This window comes from Rissa tridactyla, chromosome 5 (genome assembly GCF_028500815.1).
Source record: "Rissa tridactyla isolate bRisTri1 chromosome 5, bRisTri1.patW.cur.20221130, whole genome shotgun sequence".
Classification (NCBI taxonomy): Eukaryota; Metazoa; Chordata; class Aves; order Charadriiformes; family Laridae; genus Rissa; species Rissa tridactyla.
Genome location: NC_071470.1, coordinates 17,070,541 through 17,091,254, shown reverse-complemented (window position 1 = coordinate 17,091,254; position 20,714 = coordinate 17,070,541). Strand labels below are relative to the sequence as shown.

Here is a 20,714-nt window from a genome sequence, read left to right as displayed (position 1 = left end):
AGGAAGATGAGTGAAACACTTGGAAGGCAGGACCAGATGCAGAAAAAGACCGAACTGGCATCTCTGAGCCTAATTCTCCAGCTGAGAGTCATAACTTTGAGTTCCCTGCAGGGTGCTCAGAGAATTTAGCACAGTGGGCTGGGAAACAGCCGTATCAGCCAGAAGGAAATGGAGAATCACACAGAATCACAGAATCTTCAGAGTTGGAAGGGACCTCTAGAGATCATCTAGTCCAACTCCCCTGCTAGAGCAGGGTTGCCTAGAGCACATTACTCAGGACTGCATCCAGGTGAGTCTTGAAAATCTCCAGAGAAGGGGACTCCACAACCTCCCTGGGCAGCCTGTTCCAGTGCTCTGTCACCCTCATCGTAAAGAAGTTTTTCCGTGTATTTGAACGGAACTTCCTATGTTCTAGCTTGTGCCCATTGCCCCTCGTCCTGTCACTGGGAACCATTGAAAAGAGTCTGGCACCATCCTCCTTCAACCCACCCTTAGATACTTGTAAGGCAACAATAACATTTAAAATCCTGTATCTTTCCCAAATGTGACGTCCTATAGATTCACATTAGTTGCCTACATGAAACTGGGATTTGCAATTCAAGATCTCATTTCAGATCTGAGTACATAAGTTAACCTAGAGACTCTCGTTATGCTTTTCTTTTAAAGTATTGTGTAATAAAGTGAGGTGAAAAGACTTAGCAAGTAAGAGAACCGAGCGTCCTACCCTGCACACACTGAGAGCATTTAAAGTCACATTCCTCGCTTGCTTAGAGTATGCTAACCAAAAAAACCAGCAAGAAATACTTTTTACCCCTTGTGGCAGTGTGAAAGAGTCAGAGGCACACTAAAACAGAGCGTACTTCTGTGGTCCAGGAACTAAGGTAACCTGCTAGTAAAGGGCAACAATCCTGTACTCTCATCCCTGTCCTCCAAAACCATCAGGGCATCCACTCAGATGGGGATCAACGTTAAACAAGCCTAGGTGGCAAGCTGGTCTGCCTGGCCAAGGATGACATTGCTTAGAATCTAAGGAAGGTGGTTAATAAAAGAATCTCTCTGCTGACTTTCAGAAGTGGGACATAGATTTTGCAAAGAGTACCCTGGGATTTATGGGCTACATTCTACTCATGTCTCCTTAAATGTAAGGGTTTCAGTGTTTTGGGTATTACCTGTGCTAAACAAAGATAACATATCATATAAATTTAATCCACTGCACACATAAGTTTCACCCAGTGCACATAAATCAAAACAGCCTTTAACTCTGCCAGTGAGAGCATTGTCTTTCAACCAGTAACATTTTAAAGTGTTTATTTATGTATAGGCAATCGCTATTTATAAACTCCGTTACTGTGCTTCATTTACATATTAACAAAATTATGCTCTATATTCTAGGCCTATTCCTGGCTGCAAGAAGAGATGGGACCAGATTCTGACCCTGTGGTAGTTATAAGATTTTTGGGATCCACCGAAACAAGTACAGACCTGAAGAATATACTTCAAAGTATTTGTGAACAATTAGCAGTCAACTATCATTGTCTCGTGCAAAGTTACCCAAAAAAGATTCATGACCTTCGGGACTTGTTCATCAATCTCTTGAATGAGTCTTCATTCCACAGGCCACTGGTGATAATATTCGATGCCCTGGAACAGCTAACAGATAGTGATGATGGCAGAAAGCTCTGGTGGCTTCCCATTCACCTTCCCCGTTCAGTACGGATAATTTTGTCAACACTGCCAAACAAGCACGGGATCCTGCAAAAACTGAGGTGCCTTATTCATGAAGAAGACAACTACATTGAATTGACTGCAAGGGACAGAAAGATGTGTAGCCAAGTACTGAAACATCAGCTGCTGCGGGTTAAAAGAAAAGTAACATCAGGGCAACAAATCTACGTCAATGAAGCATTCTCCAAGTGCACGCTGCCGATGTTTGTGAACTTAACCTTCAGAGAGGTCAGGAACTGGAGATCTCACAAAGATGTGGATGAGTCCTCCCTCTGTGTCACTGTCCACGAAAGCATAGAGCAGTTGTTTTGGTCACTGGAAAACAAGTGTGGATCAAGACTATTGTCAAGGGCACTTGGCTACATCACTATGTCCAAATCTGGCCTAAGTGAAATGGAACTGGAAGATATTTTAGCCCTTGACAACAGTGTTATGTATGAACTGAGTGAGAGCGTTAGAGAAAGTAACCCGCTGAGAATTCCATATATATACATTGCAAGGCTTAAGGAGGGCTTACAGGGGTACTTGATAGAGCGACAGGTGAAAAATGTAACACTTCTTCTTTGGGCAAATAGGCACTTGCAACTAATTGCCCAGAAATTGTACCTGCACAATGAAGAAGATTTGCATGAAATGCACACAGTCATGGCAGAGTATTTCCTTGGTGTTTGGTCAGGTGGACGAAGAAAGCCTTTTTACAGCAGTGACCAATATCTGAATGGTTGTCCTGACCATGACAGTAGAGGCCTGAACGAGGATGAAAAGCACTGCATGGATCAGACTGCTTTTGACAGGCAGGCACCTGATCAGCCATGGGTCTTTCAGTGTAATCCATTAGAGCCTGATATCTTTTTTATCAATCACAGAAAAATGACAGAACTTATTCACCACTTGACAAGATGTGGAAGAACAGATGATCTTCTGTATGGAGTCATCATGAACTTCAGCTGGCTGTACACCATGATTAGAATAGGACAGTTTGATAAAGCTCTTTCTGACATAGAACTGGCTTATACCTACTCGCAAGAAAAGGAGCTGAAATTTCTGGCCAGTACCCTCCGCAGTATAAAGTTCAAAGTAGTAAAATACCCAGGTTCGCTCTCCGCTGAATTGCAGCAGAGGCTTCTCCCAGTGGTAAGTTCATTGCCCAAACTCAGACATCTCCTCTTAGAATGTGACAAGGACGGACCCAAGTACTGCTCTATCGTCCCTTTGCATTCCTCCATGGATGTGACTTACAGCCCCGAGCGCCTGCCGCTGTCATCCAGCTGCATGCACGTCACTGAGATTTTGCCTACTTTTAATCCCAGCACAATTATTGCTGCTTTAGAAAATGGCTCCATCAGCACTTGGGATGTAGAGACCCGCCAGTTACTAAGGCAGATCACAACAGCTCCATCTGTTATCTTAGGCATGAAGCTTACTAGTGATGAAAAGTACCTTGTAGTGGCTACAACAAAAAACACTCTTTTGATATACGATAACGTAAATTCCTGTCTTCTATCTGAGGTGGAAATTAAGGGGTCGAAACATTGTGGAATTGGGGGGGCGTCCAGTTTTATAAATGGATTTACGCTATCAGTCAACCATGCGCTTGCTTGGCTGGAGGCCAGCAAAGACGTCACTGTAATAGATCTGCTTTACGGTTGGCCTCTCTATCACTTCCACTGCTGGTACGAGGTGACCTGCGTGCAGTGTTCTCCAGATGGAGTTTATGCGTCCTGCGGACAGTATTTGAACACCGCCACCATTTTTCACTTGGGCAGTGGAGAGAAGCTGGCCACTGTGACCTCCGAATTTTCCAGTGGATTTGTGAAATTCCTTCTCATTCTGGACACAGCCCAAGAAATGGTGATGGTGGACAATGAGGGTAGCCTCTCTGTGTGGAATACAGAGGAAATTGCGAATCCCCAGCTTACGGATGACTTTGACTGCAGGAGAGAAGACAGTGAAGTTGTCAGCATAGAGCTTTCTGAAGACCAAAGTGCAATTTTAATTTGTAAGGCTCTCAGCATTGAACTTCTTGACACTCGTGTGTGGAAGGTGGCTGAAAAGTTTAGAGCTAAACACAATGAGCGCTTTATATCTGCTGTGTTGTCCAAAAATGGCAACTGTATAATTGCTTCAATGGAAAATACCTCAGCCATTTTTGTTTGGAGAAGAGATACGGGACAGTGTATGGCAAGCTTACAGGAAATCTCAGGAACTATAGTCAGGCTAATTAAATCAAATCATCATAACATGCTGCTATCCTTATCCACCAGTGGTGTCCTTTCTATTTGGGATATAGACATCATAACTGCTATGTCCAATATTGACAAATCTGGCAAGCCTATCCAAAGACTGGTGTTGCCAGCCAGGGGGGAATTAATATACACATTGGATGGATCAGATTCTGTCCATAAGTGGAACTTCAGCACTGGATTTATTGAAGCCGTGTTCAAGCACGAAGGTATCGTTGAAAACTGTGTGCTGACCTCTTCTGGAGAGATAATGGTTACATCAGACGATAAATGCAGCCAGTATGTATGGCACACTGTTAGTGGCGAAAATATCTTTCGCATTAATGGACAAAAAATCTCAGAGCTAATGATTACTCATAACGATCAATTTGTAGTCTCTCTCTGTGAGCAAAATGCATCCCGAGTTTGGCGATTGGCTACAGGACATAGGGTTTGCAATATTTTAGTTGCCTTACAGAATGCATTTATAACAACTGCAAATACATTCGTAGTCGGAATGGCGAAGAATAAAGTGTTGGCAGTGAGTCTCTGGACAGGCAGTATAACCAAGAAGTTTTGCTGTGATGATGGCGCAAGCATTGTGGATATTAAGCTGATACCAGACTGCCCAGATATTATAGTATTTATAACATCTACTGAAACTGTGAACATCTGGAGCCTGACGGAGGAAGTCATCTGCAGACGCGTACAATTGCCTACCAATTTCTTAAAAAATTTGGAAGACTTCGAAATATCCCCAAACGGGAAGCTAGGAATTATAACCCGTGGTGACGAAAACATCAACGTGCTTGATTTATACAGTGGAAAACTTCGTGTGGTTCACGCTCCAGGTGTCATCTGGCGGCAGAGGCTGTCTCGGGATGGCCGCTATCTTGTGTACATCTGTTTTCGCAGTGAAGAAGATGATGACAACGGTGCGGTCTCTAGTTTAATAGTAATGAGGCTAGCGGATGGCAAAAACATCGGTGCCTGTTCTCTTTATAAAACTCCCACTTTTCTTGCACTCTCACAGAGACATTTAAATATTATTATTGGATTTGATGACGGAAGTATAGGTACTTACACTGTAGTGGATCGAGTTGACGCTGCACTAAAAATCAAAATTGCTACTTCAAACAGCCGTCAGATTTTCAACAACACAACACAGGTGATCAGGCCAAAATGTCACAATTATAGCTTCAAAGTGACTGCAGACTGCATTTGGAGGGAATCAACAGAAGTATTCGCAAGGGATAGCCCCATTACAGTTACAGAGCCTGAGGTGAGTGAAGCAACACCAACCAAAAAACACAACTATTGCTATGAGAAAGTGTGCTCAGCCATAGATTGCAGAGGACACAGTTTTGCTGCTAACAACTAAGTAACCGTCTGGACTAGCTTATCTGAATAATAGTATACATGCATAGATTTGTCTTCTGAATTCACGTAAAAATCAGTGCATTTCTTGGAAGACAGACAGAAACAGCAGAGGGCAGACCAGCTGTTTTTTCCTCAAGAAATATTCTTACATTTATGTAAACAAAAAAAAAAGCAAACATAAAGCAAATGGGCTGCAGGGTTTTTTAAATTTTGGAATACAAGGTTCAGTCCAGGATTTCACCAGGGCCTTGATTAAAAATTTCTAGCAATACTATCAAAATTGTTATGCTATTACAGAAGTTAGGTGATCTTATCTGGGATTGACAAACTGTTTTAACTACAGCTAAAGCTCCACACGATTGGTGAGAAGTGTCAGACCACTATTTTCTATATCAAGTCACCTAGATGGGTCTATAGCTAACAGCCAACTTTATACCCACTTGCAAAAATGTGTTTTACTGCTTGATGGTGCAATGACAAGATGTCACCTGCCAACCTGAAACACTTGATACATTCCATCATCATTTAAAAAATACCGACTTTTTTTTTTTTAATTGGGATTAATCTTTGGGTTGAAAGGAGTAGGTGCCAGTCAGCTGCAAACATGTCAACATGTGAGCTGATAAGTATTTGTTCACCTGAATGAATGGACTGAAAGTTTGTTTGTTTTTTTTTAATTGCATGCAGGGATTTCAGGTTTCTGTATTGTGATAAAAATGATAAAAACCTAGGTCATAAAAGGAATATAGGGCTTGGGGTTTATATTTTTGGTTTGGAGAATTTTTTCGTCTTCACAGTGTATTAGTACAGGTTGTAATGAAAACTTTTTCAAAGAGAAAGGGCGTTACAGTTACACGCATTAATTTCTTTATGTTAAAAGGTTGCTATCCATTTTGTTGTAAGAAAGTCTAAAGTATCTCCTATGTCCCCAAAGTAATCTTAATAGAAAGTTTTCAGACATGCCATGTATTAATCTTGATAACATTTGCCTTACTATCATTTCTGCTCTTTCCCATCATAAATACAGATCAGATGACCAAACACTCTGGGACTGCTTGTATATGTGCTGAAATACTCCACTAAATGTAAAGGCTGTCCAAAGGTTCTTTACTGGTCCAATTTGTAATGGGTTTTTCTTACTTCCACATACATACAAGCTTCACTTTCTGCTTTCGAACTGTTCTGAGCCTTTTGTACAGTTTTACCAGTTTCAAGGCAGAAATTGTGAAATAATGACAAATGCTTTAAAAAAAATACATTTTGACTAAGGAAAATAAAATACTGGACACCATCTGAAAGGATAAGAAGATTTTTTTCCCTCCTTACGTATGTTAAAGTTGACACACCAGTAGAAATTTTTTCAAATTATTTAAACAAAACAATTTTATTTTTAAAATCAGAACTCCATGCCACAAATTTCCAAGAAATGAATGCTAAGCTAGAACTTAATGTAGTGTGTGAATGTTCAATGTACAAGCCAATATAGTATATTAAGTGACTTGAATGATTTTTTCCTAACCTGTTTGCAACTAATAGATCATATTGAATGTTTTTATGTAAACTTTGTATTGTTGGGAAAACCTACCCAATCAGAGATTTATATTTTCATAAATGTCAAATTTAGTTAAATTTTGTTACAGAGTTGTTAAATTAGAAATCTATTGCAGTCTTCAAACAATATACAGTCTTGTGTATGCATTGTTTGTACTAATAAACTAAGGAAACAGTCTTGTGTGTGTCCCTTAATTTTAGGGAAATTAAAGGGCTGAGGGACACAAGGCATTTGCAGCTCCCATTAGCCTGTATTTAAATCATTTTTAAGGGCTATATTCGTAAGGAAAAGTTCTAGTGTTTTTCCCACCAGTTAACTAAATCAAGCATTCAAAAAATCAATGAAATTCACACAAAACATCCGTGCTTAGATGCTGCTTATGACTAGATTGCATACTGCCACTGTGCAAGTCAACAGGCATGAGGGCTTGTGGAACCTATCTAGTGGAAAGCTCAGAAAAGAGGGGAGCACCTGAAATCCTACTCCCTTTCAGACCTTTGGAGCTACAGGAAGGGGCTGTGGGATCCACGCCTCCGGGGATCCTGTTCTGAAGGTAAGCAACTTCCACCTTCTTTCAAACACTGGGCATGACTCACGCGTTTCAGCCTTGAAGTTCTTGTGCATAACCTGCATAATGTTGGAAAGTTAGCTCCTTCATTATCTCAGAAGAGTAAAAACACATCTCCTCTCTGCCAGGAGAGTGGCTAACTTTGGGCAGTAAAGGAGTATAACATAGAAACAAAGCAAAACACAGAAATGGAGTAACATTCTTCCTTTTGGGGAAGCACTACCAGAACCCAGCTGGTCCCAGCTCAGCTGAGTGACTTACTGATAGAGTACCCAGACTTGCTCCTCTTGTTTTCTGTTTCAATGAACTTCACAGTCTTCTGCACAGTGGCACAGCTTCTTGGGGCAGGAGATACCCAGCAAAACAGAGGACCCACCTAAAAGTGGAAGCAATCTTCCCTTCAGCTCAGGTCAAAGAGGGAATTGATTTTAGGCCTCGTCTAGTTGGTCAAAGCAATAGGCTGACACGTGAAAGCAGTGATGCTGTATATTAAAAGGCATGGGTGTTCTTGTCCTGCTTTGAACCTTAGTCTTTTATGTTCTAACCAAGGACAGCATGAGTGGTTTTTACCACTATTTTTTTTAATTGTAAAACAATGACAAAGCTGAACATGAACATGACTCCTAATCTACTTAAGCCCTGCAGCCAAGTATTGGGTTCCTAATCTCACTGAAGGATGCTGTTTAAGTCCTGTCCCTCCTCATAATTTATCTATGTCTTAATAGATAAACGATTTCATTCAGCTTTCCAGCTTCCTGAATCTATTTCTCAGGGGTCAGACTCCTCATACTGAGCCTAAGCAGCAGACACAGGTTCCTGAATGGCATTAGGCTGCTCAGTGTCCGAATAGTTGCTACTGCAAGAGTGACTACCCCGTAGCCCCTCACAAATCTGTCCCCGGGTATGTCTGTGCAGTGGTACAGGGACAAAGTAGTTTCTCTAATAATGAGCCATCCAAATGCCAAGTGCTCTTCTATCCCTACATAGAAATAGAGCAATTTACTTTCTTTTAAGGAGCAGTATTTGCATATCTAGAACAAAGCTTTCATTTATTCTTTATCTTCAGTGCATCAATAAACAGGCTCAGATGAGGTCCATAATTTCTGACACAGAAGATTCTAGGAATAGGCTGTAGCTGCAAGAAAGCTTTACAGGGGAATTAGCCGGAAATTCTTTGGCAGACAAAGGTAAGCCGGAGGTCAGCTAGAAATAATATTTTTATCAGTCATTTCCTTTGTACCACAGCTGGGGAATGCACAGCCCGTGACTTCATTTCATACGGCCTGTGGCCATTCGACTTTTTTCACATTATTATCAGATAACATCAAAATGTGAGTTAACATGTAGCCTGGAAAAGGCATTCAGAAGGCATTCAGGTTTCAGTGGTTCCCCAGCCCTGATTTCTCCATGTTGCATACTCAAGCCCTGTACATAGACCGGTGGAAACAGAAGTTTTAGCTGTCTAGCAAAGGGAATTTCAAGCAAAAATCCATTGCTGAAATGGCGTTCATATGCAGGGAGGACTATTTCAGCTCCACATCAGCTTAAAATCCTGAGATTTTGCTTCTTATGTGTGTCTGTATCATACATCCTTTGAGTCATTACTATTAGGCTATTAGGAACAATCTGCATTGTTTTATTTTGTGATTAAGGATTAAAAAATACCTGTTTTAACATAAATATTAAGAGTGTGAAAAGACAGAGTTCTGAAATCTGTTTTTATTTCTTCTAATTATAAAACCAAAGAGATCTTATTTTTCTACACATTTTTTATGTAACCATAAAATTGATTGTGTAATCATCCAAACGTGGACTGCAGCCTTTGGGAAGTTTTGATTATCGAGGTTTTGTTACTAAGAATCACTATCAAGCATTTACAATACAAATATGACCCACTTCAAAGTTCTTGTACCCCATTAAAGATGTTACCCGATATCTCTTCCTGCAACACTGCTTCGCTGCAAGGAGAGTAATGAGCAACATTTTTTCCTGTGGTTTCCAGCCAGGTCACTGAACACCATTCCTTGCATTTTGTAGGGAGTCCCCTGACTTACGTGACATGGTGATCTCTGTGTGCATCTAAATCATAGTCTCACTTCTCAGTTTCAACAGGGAGGTCAAAGGTTGAAGGAATAGCCATCACAATCCTTCCCAGGGCGGGATGAGGCATTTTATCATGTGTTTCTCCAGAAGAGGCAGTTTGCACTACCATCCTTCTGTGAAAAAGGGACTTTCACTATCAAGGACCAGTGCTAAATTCAGTTGAAAACACAGGCCAATAACCAGAGGAGCGTGAGGGAACATTCTCTCGAGATGTCCAGTCCAGCAGAATATCCTCTTAAAATCACAAGTGGTTTCCAAAGTGACTGTTAAAATCTGCCCCTAGCAAGCTCTTGTCCCTGCCTCCGCTGCCCCATCATCCCTATGTTAACAATAGTATCTGAAGTTACAAAGTTAACCTTTTAGGCTGTAATTTTTCAAGGCAGACTTCTATCTCAGCAGGAACATTCTCCAGAAAACGTCAGCCAAAAGAGTTGACTAAGGTACAAGAATTAGAGATCAGAGGAAAAAGAGGATTTCTGCAGGCTGAATGTCTCAACTACTTTTCCCTTGAAAAAAATGTTGTCACGCCCGTGTTTTTGAACAAGGACTATGGATTGGTGAGACAAGTGATCACTCCATGCAGGACACGTCTTTGAAAACCTGACCAAACCGTCAGCCTGAAAAGATCCCAGCAGTTTGCACATACTCATAGAAAATATTAGGTTTTGGGAATAGCACTACAGGAGCACAGCACGCTGGGCACTGCAGGGGCTGGGGCAGAACTTTACTACTGCAGAAACCCTGGCTATGGTTTCAAGAAACTACAAGAATGAATAGTCTCAGGGATGCCAAAAAGAGGGAAGTCCTGAAAAGGGTCTGATGAGGAGGATGAGTACCAGCAGAAAGGGAGAGGCAGCCTCCCTGAGGTCACTTCCAGTGACCTCCCAGCCTACAGCACAGCTTTTCAACTGGGACATGTCTCAGCCTCATTAGCCCAGCTCATTAGCCCAACCGCCATGAGGATAGTAGCAAAATGCCACCAGATGGCCCACGGGGCCTGGCTCTGACTCAGCAGGGCTGTAAACCGGGCACACAGCACACGCTGCGCAGGGGTCTGCCCACAGCATCACGCTCCACGCTGCAGAGGCAGACCCCAGCCATTTGCATCTCCCACCTTCCTCACCGCCTCTAACTAATTGGGGGTATATTACCCTGGCGATTCTTTATTTACTGACTAGAGAGCTTTTGGCACAGTTTAGTGAAGGTTTTGTAATAAGACATTTCTGGCTCTTGAAGTCCATTTTCAGCCAGTGCTAAAAGCTTTCAGGAATAGTAAAATAAAAATAAAGCCAAAAAATCTGCCAAAGAGCTGTTGCAGAGCTTTGCAGTTCACTAGCTCACAGACTGTAAATTATATTTGGCCTTTGCGTTCTGCCGTAGCTCTCTGCTTTTAAAATAAGCTTATCCAAAGCAGCCTTTATTAATTTGTTTTGTGGCATCCGATGTGCCAGGCCGGGGTGGCGGTGCCGCAGAGGGCGGCGGGGGCCGGGCAGCGCAGGTGAGTCTGCGCCCCGGCAAGGGACCCGCCTGCCCTCAGCCCACTGCTGAAATGAGTTTGACGGTCTCATCTTTAGCTGAGCGCAGCGCATACAGAGGGGAAGCACAACCGGGCAAACCCTGCCCGCTGCTGGAGTGGGATTTCAGGAGGATACTTTGCATGAGAAAGGGAAGCGGGACTCCAGCACGCCCCTTACACGGGGAGGGCAAGGATGCAACCTCCGTCAGGCAGGGAGGCAACCCGAAATCCACCATTATTTAGGGCAAGGACAGCACACCTACAGGTACAGCAGCCGAACCTCGTATAACTGCTTCCACGAGACTTATCACCACAAACAAACAAACAAAGGCTTTAGTAGAACATTTCCAAAGTATTATTGAGTAAACTCTGGTAGCGCTGCTTTGGACCCCCCGGCCGTGACACAGCAGTTAGATGATGCAATGTTTAGTGCCAGTTCTTTCCGGGAGGGTTGGTTTGTTTTTTTTTTTACAGTTTCCAGGTACATCGATATACGTTAAAGATTACAGCTGGAAAACACCGGATCCAGATGCTTGCAGATAATGGCTAAGTTAAATCTCTCCTCCTGCACAGGGAACACTATCCTAAGTGGATTGTGGCAGCAGAACTTCTTTAGTATCACTTCTGGAAACACCACACCCAAACCAAAATGATTCCAGGAAAGTCTGCAACTTTCACAGGTAAATGTGATGCGATGCCTGCAAATATACCACAGAGCAGAGCTCCCCCGTAGAGCAACCCCCAAAACAGCAGGGATCAAATGGCGCTGCTAGGCAAAACATAACAGAGCAACTTTCTGCCAAATCCCTCCAGCGCCGTTTCTGACGTGGGGAGATTTAATTTTAAGAATATGCAAATGACGGCATTAATACACTGACAGGCTCGGACTTTGTTGTGGTTATTGTAAGCAACTGTCCCAGAGGAAAAGGAATTATTTGGCACGTGTTCTTGCTCTTCTCCTTTTTCTAACCCTGGCCAGAAAACAGTGAGCTCTATCAGGTTTTTATCCAGCTTGCAGGTAAAGGGTTACAGATTCTAGGAAGTATTAAATGCAAACTTTAAAGGATTTTATTTTCATCTACAGTCACATGACGCCTTAATACCCAATGACACTAACTACAGTGTCTCATTAAGAGGTCATGCAAACTCCCAAGCTAAACAAGGCATTCTTACATATTTAACATTCAAATGCAGAAGCCAAGCTAAGCCATGGAAGATTGTAATCAGAAAAAAGCTACACTTCCTGATCCTCACAAAAGCTACAGGTAGGAAAAGTTCTTCTTCCTTTAAACTTGTAATGCTGTGCTTTCAAGAGAAACTGTTTACAGGGCATATTTTGCACTCTCTTTCTTTTTTAGCTTTCAAAATAGTTTAACAGTTTGATCCTGAAAATATCTAATCTTACTTGTTCCACCTGTTGTAGAGTCAGTGTTGTTTTTATACTCAGAAACACAGTTGGCTCAGCGGAAATCCAAACGAAGCAACTTTTTAAAGCTAAATCTATTTTAAACGTAATATTTTTAAAGATTTCATAGTTATTGAAATGGTTGTGTTAGAGTACGTGAGGCAAAGGGGGAGTTAATATGTCTCTGATGTCTGAAACGAAGGGATTTAGAACTCTTCTGACTTTACTTATACCATGAATTGCACATTGTTTCAGTCACTTCAATCCAAATGTATTTTAAAGGATGTGGCTTCCTCACTGAACTCACACGATTTCTGATTGTCTCTCCTCGAATTTGGTACATTAAAAAAAAAAACCAAACCTTACAAAAGCAAATGAAAGGCAGATGGGGAGTATTACAGTGCTCCATAAAAGGAGAAAAATTTACAAAATAGGGAGTCACAGGAAAGTCAGTTAAAACACAGTTAATCGAGATTTTAAATTACATTAAAGCATATCCATTTTCACATGGAGTAATAAAGTTTCACTGGCAATTGTTGGCAATATTGCAGTTGGGTTTTTTTTGGTTTGTTGTTTTTTTTTTTTTTTTTTTTTTTTTTTTTTTTTACTTATGCTGAAGGATTTTTCCAGGGTACCACATTAGCATTTTTATAACTAAGATCTTTTTCTCATCACAATTTTTCTTTAAACTGTAATTGTTTTCAGTGTTCTTATTATTTTAATCCCTTTATAGGAATTTAGTTAGAGACTACACTCTATAAAGCTACAGAATCTATATTTACAAAAAGATCTCTAGTGCACCATAAGATTTCCACCCCCTGGGGACTCCCACTGCACAAAGGCAGCAAGTGGTGTTTATTGGTTTACTCCTACAATGGTTGGGTGGTGATTGCAAGCAATTAATTTTTTCCTTAGTTTATTATATAAAGCCCATGTCTTTTTCTTCTTCCCACATAATGCTAGGGGATACTAAAAAGAAGCAGAGAATAATAATACCTACAGCAACTTGCTTCAGATAAGCTCTCAACTTTCTTTGCAAAAAAAGGGGTTTGTCATTAGCAGTACTTAAAATAAATTTGAGAACATGTGAGCCCAAACAAGTTTACCAGTAGTGCTTCAAAAAATTAATATTGTCATTCACTTTCAGGATGCCCATCTCGAAACATGTCTATGTTGAGGAGGACAAAGATCCTAGTGTGGCCTAGTATATTCAGCTTAAGACACCAAAAAAAATCTTTTTATCAAACTTATTGTACTCCTAAACTCCCAGCAGAGTGGCTCCCAACTGCGCTAGTGGGAATGTAGCAAGAAGCCAGTAACACCTTAAAAGAACTGTTCCAAATTTACTATAACTCACCTCTGAACTTAAATTATTTACAAAAATCTATTTAGAAGCTCTTGTAGATAAGTGGCTTATTTGCTAAGCTAAATTTAAATCTTAGGGCAGTGAGGGGAACGCACCAGCTCCCAAGCAAACAGCCAACCTATTACACAAGTTTTCATTGAGGAGGAACGTTGCACCTGACACGGTAGGAACAGCCTGCCATGGCCAGGCTCTTTTAAGAAATGTTTGTACAAATTGGGCGTGTCTTGGTAAACCAGCACTTAGTAGCTCAGTAGTTGCATTTGTTGAATGTTAATTACGCAAAGTATCTCTGTAGGGTGGAAGGTGGAATGAACACTGAAGTTATTCTGTGATCAGAAAGACAGACTGTGCATTGAATGAGACCGAACCATAACTCCTTTCCTAAAGAAAGGAATACAAATGAGGCACTTGCTGTTTAACACCCTAATAGTTCAGATAGGTTTTATACCCACAATTTTACACTTATTACAGGAATTTGTACTGCTCTAATTATTACTTTTTTTTCTGATGAAACAAACCAACCTATTCTCTTGCTTTGTCACATTGAGTAAAACATAGCATTGCTTCATGGGAAAGACATAAAAATCAAATACTTCCTGCTCACAAACAAGGAAAGAGAGAGGTTCTTGGAAACCAAGATTATTGGAAACCTAAAAGACATTTTTTCACTTGGATTTTGGGAGAAGTCAAGCAAACATAAAAATCAAAACACTACCAGAAGTTTGAAATAGTCTTCTCTACCCCAAAACCACAGCTAAGACAAGCATTGGTCAAAAGTCAATCCAGATCTTCCAAAAAGCTTGCAAATCTCAGGAAATTCGTACCAGATTTAAGGCTTATAATGAAAATCATCAACCTGATGATTTTTGCACAGCTCTAGGTAGGTGGGAAGATAGAGCAAGACCTGCAAGTGAAGGGAACTGTGGCTTCCTTGAAAAGCCCAGTTGAAAGTGGTCTCCACGCAAGGTAAACACTTGTGAGCGCTGAGGACCTTCTCTAACCACACTGTTGTTTGTAGCTGATATCAAGGAAACAAACTTACTTAAACTGTTTGCTCTCAGGCTTTACTGAATGAAAGCCTTCGTTCACGTCTTTCAGGAAGGGATGGTCTCTTGCTATGTTTGCACAGCATCTAGTTAAACATGGCCTTAGCATTGTCTACATTTTCCACTGATATCATTTCACAAAAGACTTGGGGTGGGGGGGACTCAACACACACAACCCACTGAAACACAATGAAATGTAGTCAGGCAATAAATACTTGCTTGGAAGTTGCAATTCCTCCTTCAGACCCTGTTCATCTGAGAATTAGATACGGTCACCTGTCAGCAGAGTATGCCCGTGATTTCCACACAACGAAGTTGTCATGGAGAGGGCACGGCTACCGCAGAGCAGGAGGCCAAATCCCCACTGCTCCTTAATCAGGAGCACCTCATGTAGCACCTGCTCGTGCTGGAGAAGTAACATCAAAACTTCAGGTCCAAGCAACGATACGCTGCAATTGTTGATTTTTTTTCTGAGCTACAGAAGAGTGCTGGCAAGCAGGATGTATTGCTAAGGACAATAGGTATAAAACACGATGTAGTTTTATTTATTGAAAGTTTGCTATCAAAATGGACAAAATAAATGAGTTTCGGCAGAAAGGTCAAAAGAGATTATTGGAAAGGGGAAAAAAAAGGCAGCAATTTTCCTGTGAGCTCTCCTCTGAGTCACTTTCATTTAGACATATGGAGGAACTTTAAAATTTTATTAAGAGCCGAGTACATTGTTTGGAAACTAAACATTTAATCACTTACAGCAGGAAGCAGGGAAAAAAGACCCAAGTTTTCTTTTTTGTATGACGTTTTTCTGTCTGCAGTTTTGATACAAGTTTATTTAACTTCCATTTTTTCACCCTAACCACAGATGTTTGCTGCAAAGCCACAGATGCTTTCTGGTTAGAAAAATACTTCTGGTTGAATATTCTATTATTAATTCACATAAGTTACTTTTCCATTTGGGATAGCGAGGAGTAAGCCATCTCCTTGGGGCTTGATTTTTTTGGGTGTTACCAACTGAGCCTGGTTTAACTTTGCGTCATTTCCCAACTATTTAATATAGATGTGTATTTCTATTAAAGAGCAGTTAATTGTCTGACTTTATGTAAACAAGGTCCCATGCCTCGCTATAGCAGGCAATCTTCTGAAAGAGCTGAGTAACAAGGACACGAGCAGCCCACGTAAAGAACACACACCCAACGACAGAAAACCCTTTCAACCTGAAGTCCACCCTGGGAACTTTTCATACTGGCTCCAGTATCAAGTCCTCACGCTAACAACAGAGGCCAGGAAAAAAAGAAATAGCTTGGTGTGTGGCGGTGCTACCCAGCACACCGCTGCCAGCAGGGAGGACAGCAGGGCAGCTGCACAGGTTTGCCTGTGCTAGACAGAAGCTCTCCAGACCGTATGAAAACAGATTATTCCACTTCTGCCCGATCTCCCGCGCTCAAGACAGGTGCATCTGGATGTTAAGGCACTTTGCCCAGGCAGGTTGGCATTAACGTCCCCTCTCAATACACTCTGATGCAGAGTCTCTGAAGGCAGCTTTCAGGCAGGAGAGGCGGGGAGTGTCCCAAACGAGCCGTATGGACCCACATTCCCACAGTCCTGAGGACTTGTCAGGCTTTGGTCTGTTCCTCCCCTGACTGCCTATCCTCCCCACTGTATTTATTGCACTTACTGTATTTATCGACTGGGCTGTATTACACTCACTTCCCCCTTCATCCCACAGCCACTTTGCAACGCTGTTTTATCAGCGGTAGCTTCGGGAGCGCCCAGCTTTATCTACCTTATTAAGCACCTCAGATGCAGAAAGCACCACCTATGCCCTGACACAGCCACCCAACAATTTCCTCCTTTCCCTCCTACAGTCGCCTAGGTAGAGCGGGGGCCCTCCCAAGGCCCGCCATGCCAGGGCACCTCCCAGGTCCGGGACTGCAGCCAGCCCTTGGGCTCCCTTGCCTGCTGCTCCTCTTGCCCACCTAGTTAATCCACACTGCTCCACGTTACACGCAGTTTCTTCCCCTACAAAAAAGCGTTATCAGCTCTTACTCCTCTTACGGCGTGCAAGCTTGATAGTGATCGCTTTTGCATGATTTTAACACTACTAATTTCCATGGAGCTATTCTTCTCATCTACTCATAGGAAAAGAAGAATAAGTCTCAGGCAAATTCAGGCTTTTGAAGTAAGCTGTCAGTCTTGTTCACTTGGAGCTCAGTGGAAAACAAGCAGTTACTGTCAGCTGTCAGGAACCTGAATAAAGCTTTGTTAAGGGCCCCTCTGTCTCTATTTTTGGTTTGGGTGTGGCATGGAAAAAACAATATTTACCATCTCAGTAGCTGTGCCCTTTGTGTATTTGTTTTCATATTCCTTTTCCCCATGTGAATTTAGCAGATGTTGCACGGCTTGATATCAGCCCTGCATTTCTCTTGTCAGCGTACATGTATGTCTCCACTGAACATTAGTAATGAATAGGCAATGTCTGTGCAGCAAAGATACAGATTCTACTGCCAGGCACTGTTTCAGCGGCAAACGTGGATAAAGACCAAAAATACCGTAAGCTTTCATCTGCAATGTAAATGAAACAAAAGCTATGGTCATCAGACCTAAACTGAAGGCCTCCAGGGGCCTGGGAAGCTACAGCCATGTGCAATGTCCGATTTCTGTGCTTAACATCTCTTTTTAAATTAAAATCACTTGGGAATAGTTTCCATTGCTTTGGATGAATGCATACAGATTGCTAGAAGGCTAGTCCATATTTATCAATACACATTAAAAACTAATGCTCAGTGCAATTATCCAAGTGCAATTATCCAATTAATTACCTTCTATAAAAACATTTCTATTCACTTTCTGTTTATATAGACTACAAACACAGGGATTTACTAATGCAGAGATGATCAAAAAACCCCAAAGACAGTTTAAGAAAACAGAGCAAAGTCAAGGACAAAGAGCTAGATGCTAGGGGAAGGCCAGCTTGCTGCTTTCACGGCTAATACCAGCACCAAGTATTCATCAAATTACAGCCTTAGCTTTGTTTCATTTCTCTGCTGTCCTTCCACGGTAAAGCTTTACAGTGGCACCACTGAAATCAATGCGGCTGGACTTTCCTCCTGGAGAGAGCAAAAGAGCACCTTAAAGCACATATTGTTACCCACATTTTGGGCGGGGAGGCCAGGTTTGACAAGCAAGGAGCTAAATCACGGAATCTTCAGAGTTGGAAGGGACCTCTAGAGATCATCTAGTCCAACTCCCCTGCTAGAGCAGGGTTGCCTAAAGCACATCCCTCAGGGCTGCATCCAGGCGGGTCTTGAAAATCTCCAGAGAAGGGGACTCCACAACCTCCCTGGGCAGCCTGTTCCAGTGCTCTGTCACCCTCACTGTAAAGAAGTTTTTCCGTGTATTTGAACAGAACTTCCTATGTTCTAGCTTGTGCCCATTGCCCCTTGTCCTGTCGCTGGGAACCAACCCTGTTGGTTGGTTCCAACAAATCCAACAAATCAACCCTGTGCTCTGTGCAGCAGCCAGAATTTTAATCCAGGTCTCCCAAATCCTCCAAGAGACAAATCTGCCTCTGGAGACTAACACAATTTAAAAATCCAAACCAGTGTCAATAACTTTCACTTTCTTGTCATGGGGCAATATGTCAGACTGGCCAATAAATAAAGTTCTAACACACAGGCAGCAGGCATTTGCTTTACGATAGAGCTACCTGAGACACACCGTTTATTGCCATGGCATAAACTCTTTGGAACAAGGAGTTCTGTTGGAAACGTCAGCCTGTGGTTAGCATACAGCCTCACGAGCTATTCGCTGCCAAAACACAGTCCCACAAGTCAGACTTAATTGTGCAATGTTCATTGATAATTTCAGTGAATACAGCTCATTCTTTTGCATAGGATTAAAAAAAAAAAAAAGACTACTAAACTGGCTAGGTGCCAGACAACATGAAGTCTTTAGTCTTTTAAGGCAGTGAATACTTTTCTATAGCTTTCAAGTATTGTTCTACTGAGAGACTGAAAAAGATTGCAAATACAATCAAGATAAGCAATAATACAACAGAAATGCAGCTGTATTGCTGTATTTCACTGCTATCTCACCATTACTATATCTTAGCCACATTTTGACCTTTTCATTGCGGTGGTCAATACTTTGGATTTGCCTTGGGCTGAGAAATAATTATTGTAATTACAGCATAAAAACTCTTTACTCTTGTTCACGAAATCGGTGTGTCTAATCGTTCCCTTAGCTGCCCATCATCACTCAATGTCTGTGAAGGAAATTGGTTTAAAATAACCAAATGGAAAAGTTCACAGGCACTCTAAACGGCTCTAGATTAAATTATCTCTATGCTTTACACATTAATCTAAGTGCTGTATTTAAAAGGAAAGAAAAACCCCTTTGAGTCAAAAAGAACTCGTATAAGAGAAAAAGTCATATCACATAAAAGGGTCTTTATTAAGGTATTGTATCAGAGTCTTTTCTTGAAGATTCTTGAGTGTGACTTTTAGTGTTTTCTGTATTTTTCTGCTTTAAAAGTTTTGTTATCCGTTTTTACAGTACTTTGTAACTATATAGCCAATAATCCCCTGCTTTTCTACTCTCTGCTGACCATTCTTTAAGTGAAACGTTCGGTAACAATGAGGTAAAAAATGCATCCTAGTATGTTTCCCACACGTGTTATGTAGAAGCAGTACTGTGTAGGGGGAGCATCTTGAGCAATGAAACTGGGAGAAAGACACCACCACCACCCCTTCCCCCCCCCAAAAAAAGGGTGAAGGAAAACCAGGTGTATTAATATCTTTCAGGCTATGTCTGATCTGAGATCTGATACAGATATAACCTGATAAAGAAAACAATTTATATACCTTATACTGTTTTAGAAGGATTCCTATTTTTCGTGTACGTATTTGATCCTTCTCAAACATCCCCTTATCTGACTGGGTCTAAGCAGTTCTACTTACAGGCTATGAGATTATCTCAGAAATAACTGCTTGAGCCATACCATTCACTGAAATACAGATTCTAAACATTTGGTGCCCGTACATGCTAGGCATTCATAAAAGCCGTGGACCACTAATATCTGACATAACTAGCAGTATTACCATTTTGGTCACAAAATAAACCAAATTTTCTCCCAGAACATGACAAATTATTCTGCTGAGGAAAGGATCTTCTTTTGGTGTTGCAACACAAGCTATATTACTTATTTGAATTTCATGTTGTGATCCAATTAAAATGCAACAGGGATAAGAAATAATGATGAAAGTGATAAAATTGATTTTACCACTGTTTACATGCAGGATAAATGGGTAAAGAAAGTTTGAGTTCAAGGTTCGTTTTTTTAAGATGAGCAAAATCAAATTTTTCTTTCAAATCCACTGACTCATCTGCATTAACTATATTGTTCTCCATGCTTTACATTTACTTCTCCCACTCCATTCTTCTGTATATGCCTTAGCCCAAACGCTGTGCCCCATGCACAGCTTCCTGATTCTCAGACCTGCTAGGAGCCATGAATTTGGGCAGAAGGCTGAGTTGGTAATTCATGGCATTTTATTTCAGTCTTGCCAGGAAAATATATGTTTGGGCTAAACTATGAATTTACAGCATGTGCTTTGTGGGTCATACCTAATCCTCTGTGTAGAATTCACTTTGGGCTAGCAGTAACAAACAAAGGATGTAACTCTTGCAAACTCAAGCTATTTATAAACAGGTTTCGGTATCTTTTCCTTCTGTTTACATTCCACTTTGAAGATCCATTTATAACTTGAAATCTGCACAAAAGATTTTCCAGCCTGCCAGCCACACAAAATACAACTTTTTCCCTGTATCTACTT

At 41.3% G+C, this 20,714-nt stretch overlaps 2 protein-coding genes across 4 annotated transcripts in view; both read left to right on the top strand.

Annotated features, from left to right (window-relative positions):
* NWD2 (NACHT and WD repeat domain containing 2) overlaps positions 1 to 5,328 on the top strand; it is a 56,213-nt gene extending 50,885 nt beyond the window's left edge. Inside the window, exon 7 of the mRNA XM_054203593.1 lies at positions 1,393 to 5,328. Within this exon, the coding sequence (XP_054059568.1) occupies positions 1,393 to 5,328 (3,936 nt within the window). The remainder of the gene's footprint in view (positions 1 to 1,392) is intronic.
* Positions 5,329 to 12,195: 6,867 nt separating this feature from the next.
* Positions 12,196 to 20,714, top strand: part of C5H4orf19 (chromosome 5 C4orf19 homolog) — a 45,789-nt gene continuing 37,270 nt past the window's right edge. For all 3 annotated transcript variants that reach the window (XR_008466824.1, XM_054204173.1, XM_054204172.1), the window contains exon 1: positions 12,196 to 12,331. The gene's annotated coding sequence lies outside the window, so the exon portion shown is untranslated. The remainder of the gene's footprint in view (positions 12,332 to 20,714) is intronic.